The sequence below is a fragment of the Quercus suber genome, unplaced genomic scaffold (genome assembly GCF_002906115.3).
Source record: "Quercus suber isolate HL8 unplaced genomic scaffold, Cork oak 2.0 scaffold_119, whole genome shotgun sequence".
NCBI classification, from domain to species: domain Eukaryota; kingdom Viridiplantae; phylum Streptophyta; class Magnoliopsida; order Fagales; family Fagaceae; genus Quercus; species Quercus suber.
This window is the reverse complement of record NW_027069584.1, coordinates 439,929-462,084: the sequence shown is the minus strand read 5'-3', so window position 1 is coordinate 462,084 and position 22,156 is coordinate 439,929. Positions and strand designations below refer to the sequence as shown.

Here is a 22,156-nt window from a genome sequence, read left to right as displayed (position 1 = left end):
AGTGAATCATGTGCATTGCACATGATAAATACAAATGTCACATTTGTATTAATCATTGGTAGGCTCCAAACATATTTAGAACCAAATTTTATCATTTTTTTTTATACCAAATATGTTGCAAATTAATACTCTCAAATTAGTTTTCAAAAAAATACTCTCAAATTAGAGAATAAATAAATTTATTTTAAGTTTACATTTGAATTTTGTCTGTACAAGAAATAATTACCGTCAAATTAGATCCTGTCAATCTCAAGGGCGGTGGCACTTGAAGGCCAGGGTGGTCACAGGACCACCCTAACCTGAATTTAGATATATATATATATATATAATTTGAAATTTTACATTTGTCTACCCTTCAAAAAAAAATTTGGAAACACCCTCAGTTTTTTTATGCCTATAAAATTAAATACTTCAGGTGATATGTGATTGTGGAAATGTGACAATCTCACCACACATTACATGGAATTTCCGTGAGACCTAATATAAATGCAGAAATTTGTGTTTTTTGTTTTAGCAAAAGGATGACTCTGAAAATATTTAGAGTTTTCGGCTTTAGCTATCAATAAAAAGATGACACTTGCACATAAGTCACTTGGTTAGTTAGGTTAAGTAAATCATGTGCATTGCACATGATAAATACAAATGTTGCATTTGTATTAGTCATTGGTCGGCTCCAAACATATTTAGAACTAAATTTTATCATTTTTTTTATACCAAATATGTTGCAAATTAATACTCTCAAATTAGTTTTCAAAAAAATACTCTCAAATTAGAGAATAAATAAATTTATTTTAAGTTTACATTTGAATTTTGTATGTACAAGAAATAATTACCGTCAAATTAGATCCTGTCAATCTCAGGGGCGGTGGCACTTGAAGGCCAGGGTGGTCACAGGACCACCCTAACCTGAATTTATATATATATATATATATATAATTTGAAATTTTACATTTGTCTACCCTTCAAAAAAAATTTTGGAAACACCCTCAATTTTTTTATGCCTATAAAATTAAATTTTGCTCCATAATTTGTTCTACTTAACAATATATTGGGGCTTTCAAGCAAAAAGAAAAAGCCCAAAAAAAAAAATTTGAACTAAAATCTGAAAAAAAAAAAATATATAACATAGCAAGCCCAAAAAATTATAACATTGCTTGGTTATGTACATTGAAAATGATGTAGCTTGTACCATTGATAATGAGACTATCATACAACGATTTCAAAATATGAAAACTCTTAAAAGGAAATTGTAAACTTTATATATTTGTGTATTTTTTTATTGTTGTTGTTAATATATGAATTTCTCTTTTTATTAGATTGTGTAATTTCTCTTCTTAAGGAATACCCTGAAAAAATTCCTAGAGCCATTATTGGTCAATCTCATAGAAAATTTTCTCAAGAAGAAATATCTAGTAGAAAATTGGCCTGCTTTTAACCAATTATTGATTATCACTTCAATATATGGTCGAGGTTGGGATAAACCCTTCAAAGGATCCAAAAAATGTTAATCAAGACGAGCCAAAAGAAAAAAAAAATTGTAGTTGTAGAATTGATAATGTAATATAGGCTTTAGATTTTTTATTAGATTGTGTAATTTCTCTTCTTAAGGAATACCCTGAAAAAATTCCTGAAGCCATTATTAGTCAATCTCATAGAAAATTTTCTCAAGAAGAAATATCTAATAGAAAATTGGCCTGCTTTTAACCAATTGTTGATTATTATCACTTCAATATATGGTCGAGGTTGGGATAAACCCTTCAAAGGATCCAAAAAAATGTTAATCAAGACGAGCCAAAAGAAAAAAAAAAAAATGTAGCTGTAGAATTAATAATGTAATATAGGCTTTAGATTGGATCGATATAAATGGAATATGAATTGCACCTTTTCACTTGAAATGCAATAATATCCAGATGAGATAATTTTTTCCATCATAATTAAAGATTCTAAAATCTCAAAATAATATGGCAAGTTGTACAATTCTGGTATCAAATTTAGGCTGGAAAAAAAAATCTGGTGTCTAGTTGGATTTCAAATACTTACCATATATTTCTGATTTTAAAACACAGGATAAACTAGGACATATATTTATGAAGTGAACTTTCCTCTCTTTTTTTTTTTTTTTTTTTTTCCCTTTTTCTTTAAATCACTTGACTTACCGAAAGCTGGATCTCAAGAGTTATGAACTACTGGCCAAAAGGGATAAGGAAAGGTACATGTATACAAGAACTTGAAACGGTCATGCAATAAGAGCCAAGTAGCAATATCTGGAACTGACATTTTTTTCTTTTTTTTGGGGATCTTGTCCCCTTTGTTGGTTTGAGATAATCTTCTACTTTGATCCAGCTATACTTGGAGTACTATCCTATTGCTCACACTCACAACTTTGATCCCCTAAAAACAACTGAACTAAAATTTTAAAAATCATCTTATATGATGTAGTTGATCACCAGTTAGATTCAGTCTATGAATGCTTGCAAAAGAGGAAAGAAAACACTTCAAGAGCCATTGGGATTGGATCAGCAATGAAGTCTCTGATATCGAAGTTAGTAATATCTTTTTTCCCAAGAGTTCTCTTATGAGATTTAGGTCAAGATTGATCACAACTTTCCCAGCCGATAATCTCCCTTTTATGCTTGCTGAGAGAGCAAATCACTCCATCATCCAAGCTTGGGGGTTTGAAATTCAAATCATGGCGCATCTTTTATCGTTATGTATAATATATCCCGTAATAGTAGTGATTAATATCCTGGGAGTTTCAGTCATTGGTTGGATTTTAAGTTCCTTTTCATATGGAAAGTTAGGGGAATTTTTGTCACTCCCTTGTCAAGAATGGTAAGGATTGGGTCCAATTTCCCGTTGCACTGAACACATTCAGATAATACTGTGTGTTATCATTTAGATGGGTCCAATGCAACCGGATACCAAACCTAATCCAAGTCACACCAAAAAAAAAAAGCTTAGCTATACCGGGCTCCTTCCGTCTTGATAGAGCTGCTAACTTGGGTTAATTGAGTTGCGCATGTCATCATTATGGACTAAGATTCCATGTCATGTCAACCTACTGCTCATCATTATATATTCACCTTTTACATATATCAACTATTTTTTTTGAGAAGGTCCATATATCAACTAGAGTTCATATATTTGCTTCTCCTAGTGAACATTAATGCCAAAATGAATTTGAGGTGGTTTTGAGCTATTCAACTTAACATTTAATCCTTTCTTTATGGTTTTAGTGTTGTTGCATTATTATACTATATTTAAAATCTCTTAAGGTGATTTGCATATTATGCATTCACTCTCAAATACATTTTTTTCTTTATGTATTATCTCATTGGGGTTTGAATCAACTACGCAAATGGCGAGTAAAAAAAAAAAAAAAAAGTGGAATATTTTTGTTAAAATAATTGTATGTTATTAAAATGTATGTAAAACTCTACAAATTAAGTAATATTTTTATAAGTAGTAGAAAATATGTCTGGGCCTATGTAGTCCTACAACCTAATGTGCTATAATTAAGATCCCCTCCCTTCCCCCCCCTCCCCCTCAAACTGAAGCCCGATAATAGAAAGTCAATTTGAGTTGGATACAAGATCATGAAATTGATCTACCAGATCAGATTTAGTGAAAATGCTAGGTAGCTGATCATTAGAAGGAATTGATCGCAGTTGTATGGTACCCTAAAGAAGATGATGATGAAATAGTTGAAATTAATCCTTGATGTGTTTGGTCTACTCATGAAAGATGTCATTGTGTATGATCCATATTGTACCACGATTATCACAATAGGTAATTGTAAAATACGAGAAAACCCTCATATACTTAAAAAGCCAATATAACCAAAAAAATTCAAAGATTGTATCAGCAAATACCTTATGTTATATTTTTCTTCTATATATTGGAACATGTAACCACATTCTGCTTCTTGCTATGCGATGAGATGAGTGAGTTACCAAGCAATAAGCAACGCTAGTAGTAAATTGATGATCTACTAGATATCTTGCCCAGTTCACATAGGTGTAGGCACTATATATGAGTGCTAATTTCAAGGAGAAATTGAGTGTATGAACAAAAGTACATTTTAGATACCAAAGAATACAAAGAACAATTATATAGTGAATGGATCATGGTATGATCATGAATTTATTAACAATATATATAAATTGCATGAGAGATGTTTGGACGAATGACTATGAGGTATTTTATGTTACCAGCCTTTTGTCAGTATAAGGTAACACAGGGAGATTTGCCATCATGTGAGTTAAGTAATGTTTTGGGCTCGAATGGTGTATCAACAATCTTACTATCCATTATAATGATGCAAAAAAGAATATTATAAGTGCGCGTAGCATGAGTGAGATAGTAGCCATTTGAAATTGTTGTTACCTCAAGACCAAGAAAGTAAGGACAAAATTGGGAAATGCCCTGTTTGGGCAAAAATAGCAGCATTGTGCCCTTTTCTCCAAACTAAATAGGGAAATGCCCCTGTTTTGTAACTCGACAAACGGGAAATCGAGTTATATTGAAAAACTCGATTATTCAATAGGCGAGTTATGTGTGAACTTTGTGCCACGCGGCCAAAACAGAAGTGGCTTCTTCCAATTATGTATGCACACATAACTCGGTAACTGGTAAATTGAGTTTTCTGAACCTGTTGCCATTTCAAACCCCAACGTCTCAGAAACTGTTCACTCTCATACAGTCATACTCTCCCTCGCTCTGCCATCACTCTCTCCTGAACTCTGCCTCGACGTCTCCCTCTCCATTAGTCTCACTACCCCTCTACACTTTCCCTCACCCTCTCACTCACTCTCCCTCTACACTTTCCCTCACCCTCCACTCTCCGTGGTGCTTCCGTCGAACCCTCATCGCCGCCGTTGATTACAGGTACGTTGCTCTTCTCTTTCTCTTGTTTTGTGTATCACAACTGACCATAATTAGCCTTGCATGCATCTTGTTGGTTTAGAAAAAGTCATCTGGAAATCTCTGTTTCACACATACGAAGCAATTTTTTGTTGTGTGTGGGTATTTTGTGTGGGTATTTTGGGCTTTCAATCAATCTTGTGTGTGTGCACCCGTGTAGAGACCATATAAATAACTCCAATCAATAGCTACCTACGTCTTCCTGATTCATTTACAGTTTCCTGTTTATATGAGTCATGCTCATTTGCAGTTTCCTGTGATCTCTGTGTTTCTAGGTTCATGAATTTTAGCTTGAAGTAGAGATATTTGGATGACAATGGTGAAAGATGTATTTTGTCCGTGTCTCTTGGCAAAGTGCATTCTTTGAAACTTACTCAAAAGTAGTAATTTTAATAATAAAGATGAGAATTTTGTTGTGTTTTATATGCTGCAATGATGACATTATAAATGTAATGTGATTGTTTTGTTTAAATACTTTGCATAGTGTGTGAAAAATAACTTGTAAAAATTGCTTAGGGAACCTAGGTAAACCCTTAAACAGCAAAACCCTATTCAAGAACCTTAACTGAATGCTGAGTTTTAAAATTCCTGCATCGAAATTTGTATCAGATCCATTAAGGCACTCGTAATAAGTGGGAAATTGTGTATACTGATGATGAAGGGGATATGATGCTCGTGGGAGACGATCCATGGCAGTAAGTTTCTTCAATCCTATCTGTGACAAAATAAAATACGATTCATACTGAAATGTTTGGCAGTTTCTATATGACATGTTCCATAGTTTTATGTCCTTCTCTATTGCAAAATAAAAAATATGGTTTCATATTAAAGTAGTGAAATTATTTGGAGTTTTCTCTATGAAATGTTCCTCAGTCCAGTGTTTTTTAATTTTTGTTGTACTTGTCTTGCAGGGAATTCTGTAATATGGTGAGAAGAATCTTAATATGTTCTAGCCAGGACGTGAAGAAGCTGAGCCCAGGAAGGAAACTGCCTATGTCTTCCATAGAAGGTGAAGGGACAGTTATAAGCTCGGATTCAGTGGAAAACTGAAACATTTCTTTGTTTAGTTTATTTGCATCTTTTCTTTTTGGTCAGTCGTTGTTGTTTGTTTGTGGGGGAGAGAAAGTGGGTTTATTTTTTGTGCTAGGACATGTTTGAAGTTGGAAGGAGAAAAAGACATACTGGCTAATTGATGGCTCATTTTTAAGAGTTAACATCTTGAAACTCAACAAGCTCATTATGCATTAGTGGGGGAATTAGAGAGTCTAGGCTTAGAAAATCTTGTGCATACTTAATGAGAAATTGTGGTGGGGGTGGAAGTGGGGTTGCTAGTGAGTGGGACTCACTGTGATATAAGGGTACTGAATAATTAGAGGGGTTTGGGTGAGTGGGTGTTGGCATTCAGTCTTTGTCTATTGTGATTGTAAATAGTGTTATTTAACTGTAATCTTGCTCTTTAGCGAGTGGAAATTGGCATGGTTTCTTCTTTTGCTATATTGGCTCTTTTTTTTTTGCATGATGTAATTAAATTACTAGGCTTTATAATACAATACTGAGAGGGAGAGAAAGAGACAATGAGAGAGAGAGTCCCGGGCCTTGGCTGGATGGCCTAGCCGGCTGTTGTTCTTGTCGCCTTATGAATGTTCAATTATATCTTGATTATACTATGGAAGGTGTGTACTTGTGATGGTTTCAGGAGAGGCTCAACAAACTGTGGGAAGGGTATTAGGCATACCTGTTCCTCAATAATCCATTTAGAAGTTATGCTTTTTTTCAAGGCCAAAGAAACAAATTGGCATTTACTAAATCTAAAAACAAAAAGTAGACGGGTATATAATAACTAAATATATTTGTTCACCCTAAAAAAGGGAAAAAAACTGTAGGTATTTTTTGGGTGGGACGGGGGCGACTCCCCCAGTTCGACACCACCCACCCCCCGGGGCGGGTCTACCCCATGTGTTATGGGCTTTCTGGCTCCTTCTTGCTATTCTTATTTCAAACAAAAGCAGAGCTATACTTTAAAAAAAAAAACCCAAAAAAAGAGAGTAAAGCTTTGATTGGTACATAAGCTAAATAACTAAAAAAAATAAAATAAAAAACTATGTTAAACAATAAACATGCAGTAATTAGGTGTTTTTATTTTATTTTTTCAAATAAATGAATAGATGGGACAGTAGGCTACAAGTGTCAACAGTAAATTTTTTTAAGAAACCACCGTAATAGTCTTTTAGGTGTTTTAGCGTTGCATTTATGGGTTAAAATTTAAAATAAAATAGAAGAATCTCTCTCTCTCTCTCTCTCTCTCTCTCTCTCTCCCCAATAATTTGGATCCCGGACAGAATTATCTTGTGCATCAATTTTATCACAATTTGCGGGTCTTATGCAGTTATAGGAGTTTATATGTTGTGAGGAAGATAATGTATATGTCATATGCATGAGATAATTATTGTTTAAAATAGAGTTTAACAAGTCAATTGGGAGATCAAATGGTAATAAGCACTTTTAAATTTTAATATTCAATCAAAATCTGAATTTTTAAATCCATTTTTAACAAGATAAAAGATAATTTGTCTACAAACATTGAGAAAAACAATAAACAAGGCATGACATGATAGATGAGAAGGCACGACAAGATAGATGGGAGGCCAACTTGCAACATACCCAGTAGAAAGGATTGGGTTCTACAAATTTGAACTGGCTTTGCACCAAAAATGCAAAGAAGATATGATTAATTTGCTCATTCGTGGTTTTATGGCCTGTTTAGATGGAGGGGGGAAGGAGGGGGAGTGGAGGGGAGTAGAGTAGTATTAGTTAAAAATAAGCTAATTTTGTACTAAATTTACTCTACTCTACTTTACTCTCCTCCCTCCCTCCCCCTTAATCTAAACGAACCATTAGTTGGACTTGGGTGGTTTCATCGTGAAGTATCATTGTCAATGAAGAGGATGAGGTAGGTAGAAAGGTCCATCGGCCTGGAACTAGCAACATCAATGAAAATCGTAAATTGGAGTTGGACAGTGGTGAGAATGGTGGAAAAGATTTGAGGTTGGACAATGGTGATGATATGACATATATGTTTGGAAATGATTCAATTTTGAGAGAGTTAAAAAAACTATTAGGGAAAGGTCCTCTTATTGCTTTTATGCCCACATTGTATATAGTCCAAACTTTCTCATAATGTTCATTATTGAACTTAAGTACCGCTTTAATGGGCGCATAACCTAGCCCTTAGAAAATACTATAGCCCTAGGTGGGTGAACACTACCTCCTTTCAACCCTATGTGCTAATTTTAGTGCAAATATGCAAATAAACTATATGCTCATTAGTTTTTCTCGTCCAATGGTCCAGGCAGTCTAATATAACTTCAGGTGGGCTAGGGTTTGCTTGTATAGTCCCCCTAGGTAATCACTTCTTTTGTTTTTACTTAGGGCTTGTTTGGTTTAGGGCTTACTCAGTTTTCATAACTCAGTACTCAATTTTCATAACTCAAACTTGAAACCCATAACTTATAATCCAAACCCCACTATCACTCAAAAAATCCAACACTTTTCTTTGGTCACAAAAATCAGTCATATATCTCAGGTTTTTACTCTACTTTATGCCAAAATGATGAACCCACCCACTGACAGTACACAAAACGTTATGGTTACTACCTGCGTCCCTTTTCTTTTTTGCACTTCATCCTCTTTCATATTCTCCAATTAGAAAACCCATAAAATGCAGAGTAGCTGATACACCCAAACCCAACTCTACCACCACCAACAGCAAACCCAGAATCCACTACCATCAACCAAGCTCCACCACCACCACCAACAGCAAACTCAAAAACCCACAACCACAACCTCCACCACCAACAACCTTTAACATAACCACAACCTCCACCAAAAAATCCAAACTCACCAATAGCCCTCAACCAAAACCACAACCTTCACCAAAAAATCCAAATGGATGCATAGAAAACCCGCAACCAGAAGCTGCACCATAGCCCAAGCCTCAAACCACAACCACAACAAAAAACCCAAACCCAAAACCTTAGATCAAAGACTGAAATCACGAAAATACGAAAAAGAGGAGAGAGATGAACTGATCTAGCAAAAGGGAGGAGCGAGGGAGAGAGAAAATGCTCACCTAATAAACTCAAGAGAGAGAAAATGATCTGGCAAAAGGGAAGAGAGAGAGAGAGAGCATGAGCTGGAGTGAATGAGGCTAAGCTTGAGCTGATCTAGGTTGCTTGAATTGAGAGACTCGATTGAGAGCCATCTCACGGTGGCTCGTGGTGGTTTATGGAGGAGCAATGGAGGTTTGGTGAGGATAGAGCTCTAGGTTGAAGGGGAGGAGAGGCAACGGAAATATCACATGAGTTCTGAACTAATTTGACAAAACACAGGTTATGGGCCCCACAAACTCCTTATATTTACTGTTGTTGCTACTAAGAATCAGTTCTCAGTTTTTGAAAACACCCAATTCCTATTTCCGGTTTCCATCACTCTAACTCAAATTTTTGAGTTTTGAGTGATGGAAACAAGTGTTAAAAACCAATCCAAAAAAAAAAAATTTTGGTGGGACCCACGTGTTTTGGAAAATTAGTAATGAAAACTGAGCGATATGATTCAAAATCTTGGTAATCCAAAACATGCCCTTAATAATTAATATGATTGTAAATCCTCCAAATTTGCCAAACGATTTAGTCCACAAAGAAGAATTAACCCTGCACTTAGTAATTGTCATTGATTTTCTTCTGGAAATGGAGGAATATAGTTATTTTTTCGAGGGGAGCTGGTGAATACAAGAGACCTTGCTATTGCTATATCTTAATGTTTTAAGGAGCATAACAAAGCCTAGAGTATATAGAAAAGAGACCTCACATCTAACGACTCTTTGAGATCAATGGTATCAGGTTTCTATTGGGGTTAACTTCGTGCCTAGATGAGAATCATTATAAAGTGCATTCCATGCCAGAGGCAATCGCCATTTGAAATGCACTTTGAGTAGCGAAACACACACACACACACACACGAACCTTTAACTCCTTCGTTTTTTTAGAACTCTTGTGGCTAGAATTAGACTGCAATAGCCCACCTATTACCCCAAGGTTTCAGGAAAAAGCCTATCATAGGATCAATGGTTCCAAGATCACCGGCCTAGCATGTAATCTCCTAGTTGCTGAAAAAAATTAGAAAGCTCCCTCCTTTTCTTTTCTTATAAAAGCCTTAAGAGATTAGTGTTCCTCATGTAGACATTAGCATCTCTACATCTGCTTTCGTGGATTCATACTTCATAATGGCCTCCATTAAGAAGAATTTAATATGCAAAAATTCAGAAAACTTACAAGTAAAGAAATTCACACTCAAAGGGGGGACAAAATTGGGAAATGCCCTGTTTGGGCAAAAATAGCAGCATAATGCCCTTTTCTCCAAACTATATAGGGAAATGCCCCTTTTTTGTAACTCGACAAACGGGAAATCGAGTTATATTGAAAAACTCAATCATACAATAGTCGAGTTATATGTGAACTTTGTGCCACGCGGACAAAACAGAATTGGCTTCTTCCAATTATGTATGCACACATAACTTGGTAACTTGTAAATCGAGTTTTCTGAACCTGTAGCCATTTCAAACCCCAACGTCTCAGAAACTGTTTACTCTCATACTCTCCCTCGCTCTGCCATCACTCTTTCCTGTACTCTGCCTCAACGTCTCCCTCTCTGTTAGTCTCACTATCCCTCTACACTTTCCCTCACCCTCTCACTCTCCCTCTACACTTTCCCTCACCCTCTCACTCTCCGTGGTGCTTTCGTCGAACCCTCACCGTCGCCGTTGATTACAGGTACGTTGCTCTTCTCTTTCTCTTGTTTTGTGTATCACAACTGACCATAATTAGCCTTGCATGCATCTTGTTGGTTTAGAAAAAGTCATCTGGAAATCTCTGTTTCACACATACGAAGCAATTTTTTTGTTGTGTGTGGGTATTTTGTGAGGGTATTTTGGGCTTTCAATCAATCTTGTGTGTGTGCACCCGTGTAGAGACCATATAAATAACTCCAATCAATGGCTACTTACGTCTTCCTGATTCATTTACAGTTTCCTGTTTATATGGGTCGTGCTCATTTACAGTTTCCTGTGATCTCTGTATTTCTGGGTTCATGAATTTTAGCTTGAAGTAGAGATATTTGGATGACAATGGTGAAAGATGATTTTTGTCCGTGTCTTTTGGCAAAGTGCATTCTTTGAAACTTACTCAAAAGTAGTAATTTTAATAATAAAGATGAGAATTTTGTTGTGTTTTATATGCTGCAATGATGACATTATAAATGTAATGTGATTGTTTTGTTTAAATATTTTGCATAGTGTGTGAAAATTAACTTGTAAAAATTGCTTAGGGAACCTAGGTGTGAGTGCCTATACTTTATCCTTATTTGTATAAGGTTCTAGTCACTGTTTTAACACCAAACAGGCAAACAATCATCGGACTCATTCAAGATCCTAAATTTTTATTACCCAACCTACGTAAACCCTTAAACATCAAAACCCTATTCAAGAACCTTAACTGAATGCTGAGTTTTAAAATTCCTGCATCGAAATTTGTATCAGATCCATTAAGGCTTCTGTCCTGTATCAGATTTATGAAATTAAAGTTGTCACAATTCTTGTTTTGTGTTAGAGTGAAGTTACAGCAGTCTAAAATCATGCATCACCTCTATCTCTATTGTTAGAAGAGGAAGTGTATAATTGTATATTCAATCCCTATTACAAAAAAAGTTATCTTTGCTTGTTATTGTCCTTTTGTTTTTTAATTAAGCCTTTCTGAACAGTTGTCGTAGCTTTCATATAATTCACCTCTATGCATTATACGATTTCATATTTTGATGAAGCTGTACAAATTTGACTGCTCCTTTTGTGTTGAATGCATAATGTATGCACTGAATGCTAGTGCCTCAAATTTTTATTGATCTTGGCATCTTGGGTTTAAATAACTGTTGGTCTGATTTGTTAATAAATAAACTATTGAGATGATATGTCAATATAGCTTGAGATGAAATTTGTCATCAAGAGTTGTGTTATGTGACCAATAGATTGATACTTGTTAACAGAATATTTTAATTAAGTTACGATGGTTAATTCAGCTGAGTCCACAATAGGATAGGTAACTGGCTGCCTAAAATGGCTTAGCTATTGTCTCAACTTTGAACTTAAACTTTGGGTAAGCATGTGTTCAACATCTAGAAGTCTTAAAACCTGATAAGAATCACCTACCTACGAAAATATTAATTCATTTTGTTGCTTAACAACCCTACTAGCCTCAGTGCTGAGATAAAGAAAAGCCTTATATTTCTATTATATGTGTGCTGGCCTTTTATTTGACTTCATTATATACTATGTGGGAACAGCTTCATTATATACTATGTGCTAGTAGCCCATGGTTCATACAATGAAGTGTAATAAAATGAGATATTGAAAAAGATAATTCACAAAGACTCACTGTGTGTGAACAATTGGTTGTTTTGAAATTATTACCATTTTCATTTTATTGTCAAATGCAATGGTTTTTTATAAGTCAGTTTTTTAAGAAGGATGTGCATATATATAGCTTGTAATTTCCATTTTTTTTTCTTGAGATGATCTACTTTACCTTGGTATCATGAATATGTCATCAAGGGTTTGTGTTCGTGACCAATATATTGATACTTGTGTGAGTTGCCTTAAATCAAACCCCCCACTCTTCCTTCTTTTCTCTTCAATTGATTGATTTAAAGTGGGAGAGGCAGCAGTTTGGTACAAGGCTTAAGGTTGGTTTTGTGATTTGAACTACAAATTCATTATATTGGTCATAGAATGTATAAGACCATCCCCATAGTTGCAGTTAATAAAAGACAGTGAAGGAAGTCTTTAAAGTAGTTTATAACACTAAAATATGAAAGGTCATCCTTGTCTATCTGAATGTTTTGTTTCTTGATTCTTTTTTAATTTCTTTGATTCTTATTTTTATTTTAACTAGTCGGTAACCCTGACCAAAGAAGAGTTTTACTGAATATACTTTTTCTCTCCTTTAAATTTTGTCCAAATATGAAATTGGATAATTATGATAGTTATTAATATGCATTTATTTGATAGTTGGGGGATAGGGGTTTTGAACTTTGGAATCTGAACTGTAAATTCTACGAGGTCATCTTTCATTTATGCCAATACTTGATCGTTATATGGTCATCTTTCTTTTTTATGAGTTTTTACCCACAATTTGATTACTATATGATTATGCCGGACTGCATGATTTGCTATTGTAATTACATCTTGTCATAGAGTGAATCATATGAATAATTGCTAACAATCTATTTGCTGCCATGTCAGATATGCAGGCACTGGATAAATTGCAGCCTGGACCCGACGATGATAGGCAATTGAACCAGCAGCTGAATCATCGGTCAACTCCGCTTTGGAGGCACACCGCCAACGAGGTATGTATTTGTATTATTAATACATCTCCGTTTTATAATTACTTCGTGTGTACTACCTAACACAATGCTTGTTTGTGTGCAGGAGGTGCCTGGCATCGTAAAGGTTCGATGCCGCAAATGTGAACTGCCGCAAGGTGGGCTAGACCCACGCATCATGCAGTACATAGATGCAGCAGGCTTCACTGGCTTGTTCAAGGTTCCCGATATGGAAATCGATCACGCCTTGATCACGGCCTTGGTCGAGCGGTGGCGTCCGGAGACGCACACGTTCCACTTACCCCATGGAGAAATGGGCATCACCTTGCAAGATATAGAGGTGATGTTGGGGATTCCGGTGGACGGGTTGCCTGTCACTGGGAGGACAGACATGGACTGGAGTCGGTTGTGCCAAGAGTTGTTGGGCCATGAACCTCCGCCCTCGATACCCAACTCAAACAAGTCTACCCTTACTGGGGCGAGGATAAAATACAAGTGGCTTGATGCACGGTTTCCCGCCCCCCCAGCTGCGGACGCCAGTGATGAAGTAGTGCAGCAACATGCCCGCTACCACCTACTTGTTTGGTTGGGGGCCCTGTTGTTCATGGACAAGTCGGCGGACCGGGTCTCACTCCTGCCTCTGCAGCTCCTCAACCCAATCAGCAATGCGAGACAATATAGCTGGGGTAGTGCAGCGTTGGCCTGGCTCTACAGGCACCTTTGTAGAGCATCCATGAAGGATGCGATGCAGATTGGAGGAGCACTGGTGTTGGTGCAGCTGTGGGCCTATTCAAGGTTCCCACGAATATGCCCAATTGCGAGGCCACCTTTACCGCCAGTGCACTCAGGGCCCCTTGCCATTAGGTACGTTGATTGAGTTCTCATTATTTAAGTGTAATAGTATATTATATATAATTTTCCTCTTTGATCTAATTAAAAATATGCCAAACTAACAAAGAAACGAAACTTTGCTAATGCTTATATGGATTAAAAATATAAAGCATTGTTCTCAGTAATGACATTGTTCACAGTTCATCACACGAAAGTTCACTAATGACCATTCGTCTAAACCCCATGTTTGCTAGGTGGAGCGGGCCAAAGAGCACCGCACAGCATGCCACACACGTCCTTGCTGCGTACCGGACGTCATTGGCTACAGTACGGGCAGAGCAGGTATTCGTATTCGGTTAACTTACGACCTCAATTCGCCACAATTTGAGGTTTTTATTTTTGTTTCCCTCGATCGAGTTGATCTCAGAATTTTGGTTCCTTGCTAGGTTGGTTGTGCTGGACCGAAATATCTAAACTTACTTGAGCATGAACAAATTTTACGACCATGGTCCAGTTATGTTGTACATTCTCAATTAGTTGGGCAGGAGACACAACTGCCATTACACTGCATATTAACAAGTCAACCCTCCAATTTTGGTTGTGATGCATGATTGAATTGTGCCCAACTTTCACATCTCAATTACATATATGTTGCAATAAAATAGAGTTTGCTCATGCTACTCAATATATAAATAAACCTCGATGACAGAAAACTTTAATATCTTGTATATTGAGACTTTTGTAGTTTTAAGACTCTCAGTTTCTTCCAAATTCAATCATGCATTGAATCTTGAAATAAAAAGCCAGAACATATAGTAAAATTAATTGTTCTTTTTTACCGCTATCTGGTTGCTATCTGAGTTAAGTTCCAAAGGACATTTGCATACAGACTCATATTCAAATGCAATATGCCCCACCCCCGCTAGACTTGGACTCAGATATCAAGTACCATCAGGTGAAACCCATATCCAGCTTACCAAATTTTAATTCATTATGCACACAAAAACAAAGAACAAGTGCAATTAATAGAGCTCCAGATAAGATTGATTTAATACTACCTTGATTTAATAGTGCAATTTATTTTGTCTATTCAATATTTAATTGGGGTTCAAGTATGAAGTCCAATGGAACTGAAAATTGAGTGGTTTAAAGGCCCAGTTATATTTGTCTAAGGTTCAAAAAAGAAATTTAATTTGGGTTTGTAGTTGTATTTTAAAAGTTATGGTAAATTTCGTTGATGTTGACAAATTGTAGTTTTTGCAATTCTTGTGGATTAGGGATATTTTAGTAATTTAGTTGAGTCAAGGATTTTCTAGGAGATCATACGTATCTTAGGTTTTATTTTCTTACGAGTCCTAGTAAGTGTTTTATTAGTTATTACCTTATTAGGCTTTTAGTTTACTAGTGAATGCACCGACTCCCATTACTATTGGTCCTACTACCATTAGTACAATCATGAGTCCTTATATATATATTTGTGCTCAAAGTACTTGCAAAATAGTTGGAGTTGACAAAAAATACCGAGTGGAAAGAATAAATTTTAACCTTTCACGTTTGAGCTTAAACACCCTAAATTTCAGTTAGTTATGTACGGTGTCAATGAAACTAGGGAAAATATTAGTGTGTTAGTGTATGGTTAGAATGTCAATGAAACCCAATTAAAATATTAGTGTATTTATTTATTTATTTATTTTTAAACTTTTGTGCTTTTTGTCTCAACCTTTTGGTAATAAACTAGATTTTAGTGTTTTGTATCTTGTATATCACATTTACAATTTCCTACTTTTGAGGTCTCCGCAATGATTGGTTTTGCACACCTTCATCTTTGATATCTCTAGTTGCTATGAAAAGCCTGTATTGAGAGTTTTATTTATATGCAACTTGTCTAATTTATATGCATTTTTCTAGTGTTTTTATGGGGAATAAGTCCATGTTGTCATAAACCTGCTTGTGTTTAGATATTTCAAATCTGAAACTGCAGTGTAGTAGTAATCAAATAATGTGCTGATAAATACTGTTTAAGTTCCATGACAAATGTCAACCATCCATCTTGACATAATCACTAAAATAACGATTCATTTATGCAGATTGTGTGGGAGCCGTACACGTTTGCACTAGCCTCCTTGCCTGCGTATTGCTATGCCGGCCAGCATATTTGGAGGGCCGAGGTGCCACTGATATACTTTTGGATAGTGGAGGGGCATCATCCCGAGCGGGTCCTCCGTCAATTTGGAATGAAGCAACCGGTTCCAATGGTCGTGGATACGTCAATCGACCTTCACAAGATATCCCTCCAGGGTAAATGGGAGAAGGATTGGGTGGCAGAACATGATGCCCATATTCAGCAATGGGCCAACCGAGGGCAACTTGTTCGTGCTGCCCCTCTCCTGGACGGTGATACGACATACCTTGTTGAGTACATGACATGGTACAATGGCAGCACAAGGAGGTACATAACATTAGAGTCTGCGTACTGGGAACTCATGGTGAGGCAACAATTCCTGAACCTTTGTTGAATCCATTGTTTGATTAAATATCTTCAGCATGTTTATCTGGTAAACTTCACAATAATTGTTGTCGTTAACTGAAAATGAGTTTTATCTTTCATTATATTTTAAAGTGAGAAACATACTATGATTTAAGTTATTCACTAACTTAGTGACTGTGTAGTATCCAAATTCCAAACACCATCTTTCTTTATTTGAAAACCTTCGACTCCATTAACTTGGTGGAGGATGGTGATACCAGCTGCGTCTGAGTTACGTGTGACACCTACAACCATCTCTGGTTGTGGGCATGGAGGATAGTATGTCATCCTCACATATTGCATCCCATCTTCAAACAACTCCTCCATCTCTCCCATTTTCCCCTCTAGGAGCTCTCCCAAATAACCAAAAAGTGGCATAGCAACTCTTTGTGACTCTAATAAGTAAGCCTCCAAAGTTTCTCTAGTGAAAACAGAAAATTAGTTTAGTGACCCAAAACTTAAGCTTAAAAAAATAAAGAAGGGGAAAGCTACAAATTTTACTAAAAACAAACTTATATAACAATAAATGTAATTGATGCTAGTTTAACAAAATTAAAAATAAATATAACTGTCTTTGTTGTGATTAACGATGTATTAGTCTGTAAAGCTTATGAAAAACAAAACAAATGATAAATGTGAGAGAGATAGAGAGGGAACCTCAAAGATGAAGGGAGCTTTGGAAAGAGGTAAGGCTTTCGTCTATGAAGAGGGTTTATTAGCATATACATCCTATCACCCCAGTCAAGCCTTTGGTTATCGGATCGGACCACGGTTCCATAGCCTTGAACATCACCTGGCCTTATATTGTACTTCATTTTTTATTCCGAAGGAAGCTTGAAGAATCCTTCAATCTCGTCATTCAGCTTCTCCAAGAGTGAAGAACTAACTCCATGATTTACCAAATGCGCAACAACAATATGACAACTATTAGGTAGTTTACTTGAGAAGAAAGTGATAATATCTTTTCCAATGCACCCAGCCAAGAAAATTTACAACAACACATGAATTTCACAAAAAGTGAAATGTAAGCCTAATCTATCATGTTTGTTAATGAATTGAAAACTAATTAAAAATAATAGTTTAGAAAAAAACCTGAAAGAGACCCCATTATTTGCAACATTCATGCAACTTCCTTAATGGATACCTGTCAGATAGAGAATTGTGGGTAAAGTCCGAAAGTCAATAATTATACCCTCATTAATATAATTAATTGCTTTCAAAAAATAAGAGATTTTGAGATTTGAACCAACTTTCTTTAATGGATAGTTCGGATGAGGGGAGAGTAGAGTACAGTTATTTGGCTAACTTTACTTTAATCCTCTTTACTCTCCCTCCATTTAAACTGACCAGAATAGAAAGATTGGAACTATAACATCGACAAGACTCTGGTTTCATTAATATAATATTTTATCTTTTTTACTATTTATCGTAATAAAGGAATTATCCAAAAATAAAAGTAGATTGATAGAAGTTTTATTTGTCTTGTCTTGTAAAAGGTAACTAATTAGTTGATAAAATCCATATGGCGTACTGAATTACCAAGAGAAGGGAGCTTAGGAAGAAGAGTAGCATTCATTAGGTGAATGCTATTTGCTATTTTCCTAACTCAATGGACCAGCAAGAGTCATTGTAACACGACACATACAATGATTATATATAAATCTAGGAGCAGGAGTAGCCACCCTATGGATTGAACATGGTTAGATCAAGATTTTTTCATGTCTGATTTCTTGGAAAAATAATTGGGCTGCTCCAGCCCAGAGAGAGGATGGATTTGGGGCTAAAATTAAATGCACTTTGATCCTTCATGGCCTTGGGTTTAGCCCATATAGAAATCATGCACATGCTCAGGCCCAAGCCCATGTCCCACCCAAGTCGAAGTATTTCTTATCTGTAGGTTGACCAACACTTCAATAAAATGGTATATGCTATACTTAATTAATACAACTATCACCTAGCTTTCTTGGAAGGAGGAGGTATATAATCTGAGGTCCACCACCCCATATAAGAGGGATGACTCATGTATCAAATAAATGGTGTATTTTTTCCATTAAAATAGATTGGATGTTCTACTTAGAGAAACAGAAATTTACATGACACATGAATACTATTCCAAACGAAATACATGAGCAACATGAAATATAATTAATCTTATTGTCCTGAAAATATAAGTGTAGGAAATTAATCCTCTAAATATACCTTTTAGATGAGATAAGGTCTTCTTCACTTTCTTCTCACACCCATAAGAATACGGAGGCACCATCATCTCCACATATTGTGCTTCCACATTCTTGCCAGCTGGTACAATTTGCATGTCAGCCATTATTCAAAACTCCCAAGTTACCATGCAAATACTTGCTATTGTTCTTGATAATATTGTGCAGTTGCTTCCGAACTTTAAGTTCGCATCATTATATATATATATATATCTATATATCAGATAAAGGTCTAACATAATCGTAGATTCCCTAGAAAATAAAGATAGTACCCCCTTTTTTACTTTTCCTTGATTTCCTATACATTTTCCTTGGTCATGTTGCTTATGCTTTAACATCCTTGGCCGTTTGAGGTGGTTGAAGAGGATTGTGTCCTATTTAAAAGAGAGTACTTTGATTAGTGATTTGATTAGATAATTTCCTTTATTGAATGGATATGTGGCCTATTGAGTTGGATGAGTGCAAAGCTATGTCAGCATCTCTGTTTGGTTAACCAAAAGTGAATTGTATTCTATACTTATCATAGGAGTTTACATAGTCTTATATGTTGGCTCCCACATGGGTTGTTTTCCTTACCAAAGAAGATTGGTTCTTGTGAATATTGCGATGTTGAAACTTTGGAAACTTAAAGATTATGTGATTCATTAAAATAATTTGAAGTTCTTTTTCTTTGTGAAGAGAGAGAGAGAGAGTACTCAAAGCATCATCATTTTATGCACTCTCATTGATTAGACCACCATGCACATGCATGCATTCTTTCCTTAGATTTGCAATCAGGCCAATGCACCCTTAATCTTATCTTATCCCTAAATTTTATGGTCATTTTTTAATTGATACTTGCTAACAATATATTGATACTTGATATTTGTGTAATATTTGCCTTGCGTTATATTAAAAAGTGGTAAGGATTCATCCTTGCTTGGGATTTGAGGACATTGGAAAGAACTTGGAATTACTTGACTGTTGAGAAAGCATATGAATTGTGCAAGCTAATTACATTTTAAGTTTATAGTTATTTCAGTTTGGACCGTTTAAAACCCTTCAACTGTCATTGTGTTGTAACCAAAATTACTTATAAGTTCATCAAAACATAATTTCACATGACCCCCTATTATAGTTTTGCATTATACCTGCGTTCCTCATTTGATGATGCCCTTGTTTTGCAGGTTCGGACCATGCTTCGGTCTCTACGGAGATGCAACCGAGGGTCCGACATGTACAATGACCTTAAGTTTACACTAGAGGTTGTGGATGAGCTGGGCCGACTTAAATTGGCGGATGCGCTCGCGGAAGCAGCCGACGTTCATACACAGGTCCCGGGTCGCAGCGGGCAAAGTGGTGGGTCTCGAGGGGGTCGACGCCGTGGAGGTGGTCGAGCTGGTCCCGGACGTGCGACTGAGCCGGAACCCATCTACGAGGAAGGGGATGAGTCTGCCGCAGAAGAATCATGGCTTCAGGATGATTGGGTATTCTCTGATGATGGCACCAGGCCATCCCACCCCGCCAGTGATGCTGCTGGGGCATCCCGTACTATGTCCTGTGGTGCTAGGCAGGAGTATGAGGCCCCCCGTATGTCGCCCCCAGTGTTCAGTGGATCTGCCCATGATGGTGGATGCATATTTGTCCCCACACCAGGCATGCCCACCCCACCTCTAGTGCATGCGGAGCCCACCATAGGACCTTCACCTCCAACCCCCCAAGAAGAGGCTGTACAGATTGAGCAGATACCGGGTGAGGACATTCAGCCAGTGGAGGGTTTGCGGAGATCGCGACGCCCTCCTGCGCATGCTCCCGATTGCGGGACCGGGGACGGTATCTTCTTCCTCTACATTGCCCATCGTATTCAGCTAATTGTACTGTGCATTATATTGAATATGTTCATTTAATTAAGCTGTTGTGTCTGATGAAATAGGTAAGATGAGACCTGTGAGGGCATATGGGCGGAAACGAAAAGGCCATTGAGCCCGTAGTAATCAGTAATTGAGTTTTTAGACTTCCTGTCTATAGGTGACTGGAATAAGCATGCAAAGTGTGTGGAAAATTAAGAGCCGGAACACAGAAGGCAGCAGAGTATTTGTGGATATTGCAGCTTCAGGAAAATATATCCCTATTGCACTATCTGAGTGCAAAAATTCTACGACTAAAGTAAAAGAATAAATGGTTTGAGGAAAGTAAAGTACAATATTAGTTTAGTACTTGTATCTTGTGATTGACTGCTTAGTAGACTGATTACTTTGTGATGGACTGCTTAGTAAAGTACAATATTAGTTTGTGGACTGCTTACTGTATTTTGTGATGGACTGCTTAGTAAAGTACAATATTAGTTTCTGGACTGCTTACTGTATTTTGTGATGGACTGCAAAAAAACTTAGAAGAAAGAGGAAGACCAACCAGGCATAATATTAGTTTAGTACTTCTATTTTGTGATGGACTGCTTGAAGTTGAAGATGCTGTTTTGAGGTACAAGAATAGCTTTTGGTTCTGTTCTTACTTGTTGTAATAAAAGTAATAACATAAACAGCAATGCAAAAAGGATGTGCTGGATTGGGAAAGTGGGTCCCGAATTTGACCCAAAAATTATTTCCCCCTTGTCTTTTCTGTCTTAGCTGTTTCTCTTTCTATTATGTTTCAAGGGTTGTTAAGCTAGATTTGTTTATATGCCGTACTTGTGAGAACACCTCATGAGAAGGGTTTTTCGGTGTTTGGTGTGCCAAATGCCAAATATTTAGCATTTGGCACACCTGATGAGAATGCTCTTAGCTGGTATTATCAGCAAGATTTTGCAGTGTTCTATGCTACATGTATAACTCTATTTATGTGTATGTCAGGGCTATATAAGTATTTCTTACATGTTCTTTCTTTGTTGTTTTGCTATGATACAATTCGTATGCTTAAGCAGAGTATTTGTGGATATTGCAGCTTCAGGAAAATATATCCCTATTGCACTATCTGAGTGCAAAAATTCTACGAATAAAGTAAAAGAATAAATGGTTTGAGGAAAGTAAAGTACAATATTAGTTTAGTACTTGTATTTTGTGATTGACTGCTTAGTAGACTGATTACTTTGTGATGGACTGCTTAGTAAAGTACAATATTAGTTTCTGGACTGCTTACTGTATTTTGTGATGGACTGCTTAGTAAAGTACAATATTAGTTTCTGGACTGCTTACTGTATTTTGTGATGGACTGCTTGAAGTTGAAGATGCTGTTTTGAGGTACAAGAATAGCT

The 22,156-nt window shown here is 36.5% G+C and overlaps 1 protein-coding gene, 1 long non-coding RNA gene and 1 pseudogene across 2 annotated transcripts; 2 read left to right on the top strand and 1 right to left on the bottom strand.

Moving 5' to 3' along the window:
* The first annotated feature begins 5,542 nt into the window (after positions 1-5,542).
* On the top strand, positions 5,543-6,417 carry LOC136068510 (uncharacterized). Its single transcript, XR_010629877.1, has 2 exons — positions 5,543-5,618; positions 5,835-6,417. It is a non-coding gene; the product is annotated as an uncharacterized LOC136068510 (long non-coding RNA).
* Positions 6,418-10,673: 4,256 nt separating this feature from the next.
* On the top strand, positions 10,674-21,769 carry LOC112038592 (serine/threonine-protein phosphatase 7 long form homolog). Its single transcript, XM_065775804.1, has 7 exons — positions 10,674-10,751; positions 13,271-13,377; positions 13,460-14,217; positions 14,439-14,526; positions 16,272-16,670; positions 20,094-20,739; positions 20,840-21,769. Exons 2-7 carry the CDS (start codon positions 13,273-13,275, stop codon positions 20,887-20,889), a joined length of 2,046 nt encoding a protein of 681 aa, XP_065631876.1. The 5' UTR covers positions 10,674-10,751; positions 13,271-13,272; the 3' UTR covers positions 20,890-21,769.
* Positions 16,835-19,034, bottom strand: LOC136068513 (protein SRG1-like; annotated as a pseudogene).
* Positions 21,770-22,156: the final 387 nt, after the last annotated feature.

Coding starts and splice junctions, on each gene's coding strand:
- LOC112038592 (XM_065775804.1), top strand. CDS start 13,273: ATGCAGGCACTGGATAAATTGCAGCCTGGACCCGACGATGATAGGCAA. Junction 14,218..14,438: donor TCAGGGCCCCTTGCCATTAG/GTACGTTGATTG, acceptor CATGTTTGCTAG/GTGGAGCGGGCCAAAGAGCA. Junction 14,527..16,271: donor CTACAGTACGGGCAGAGCAG/GTATTCGTATTC, acceptor TCATTTATGCAG/ATTGTGTGGGAGCCGTACAC.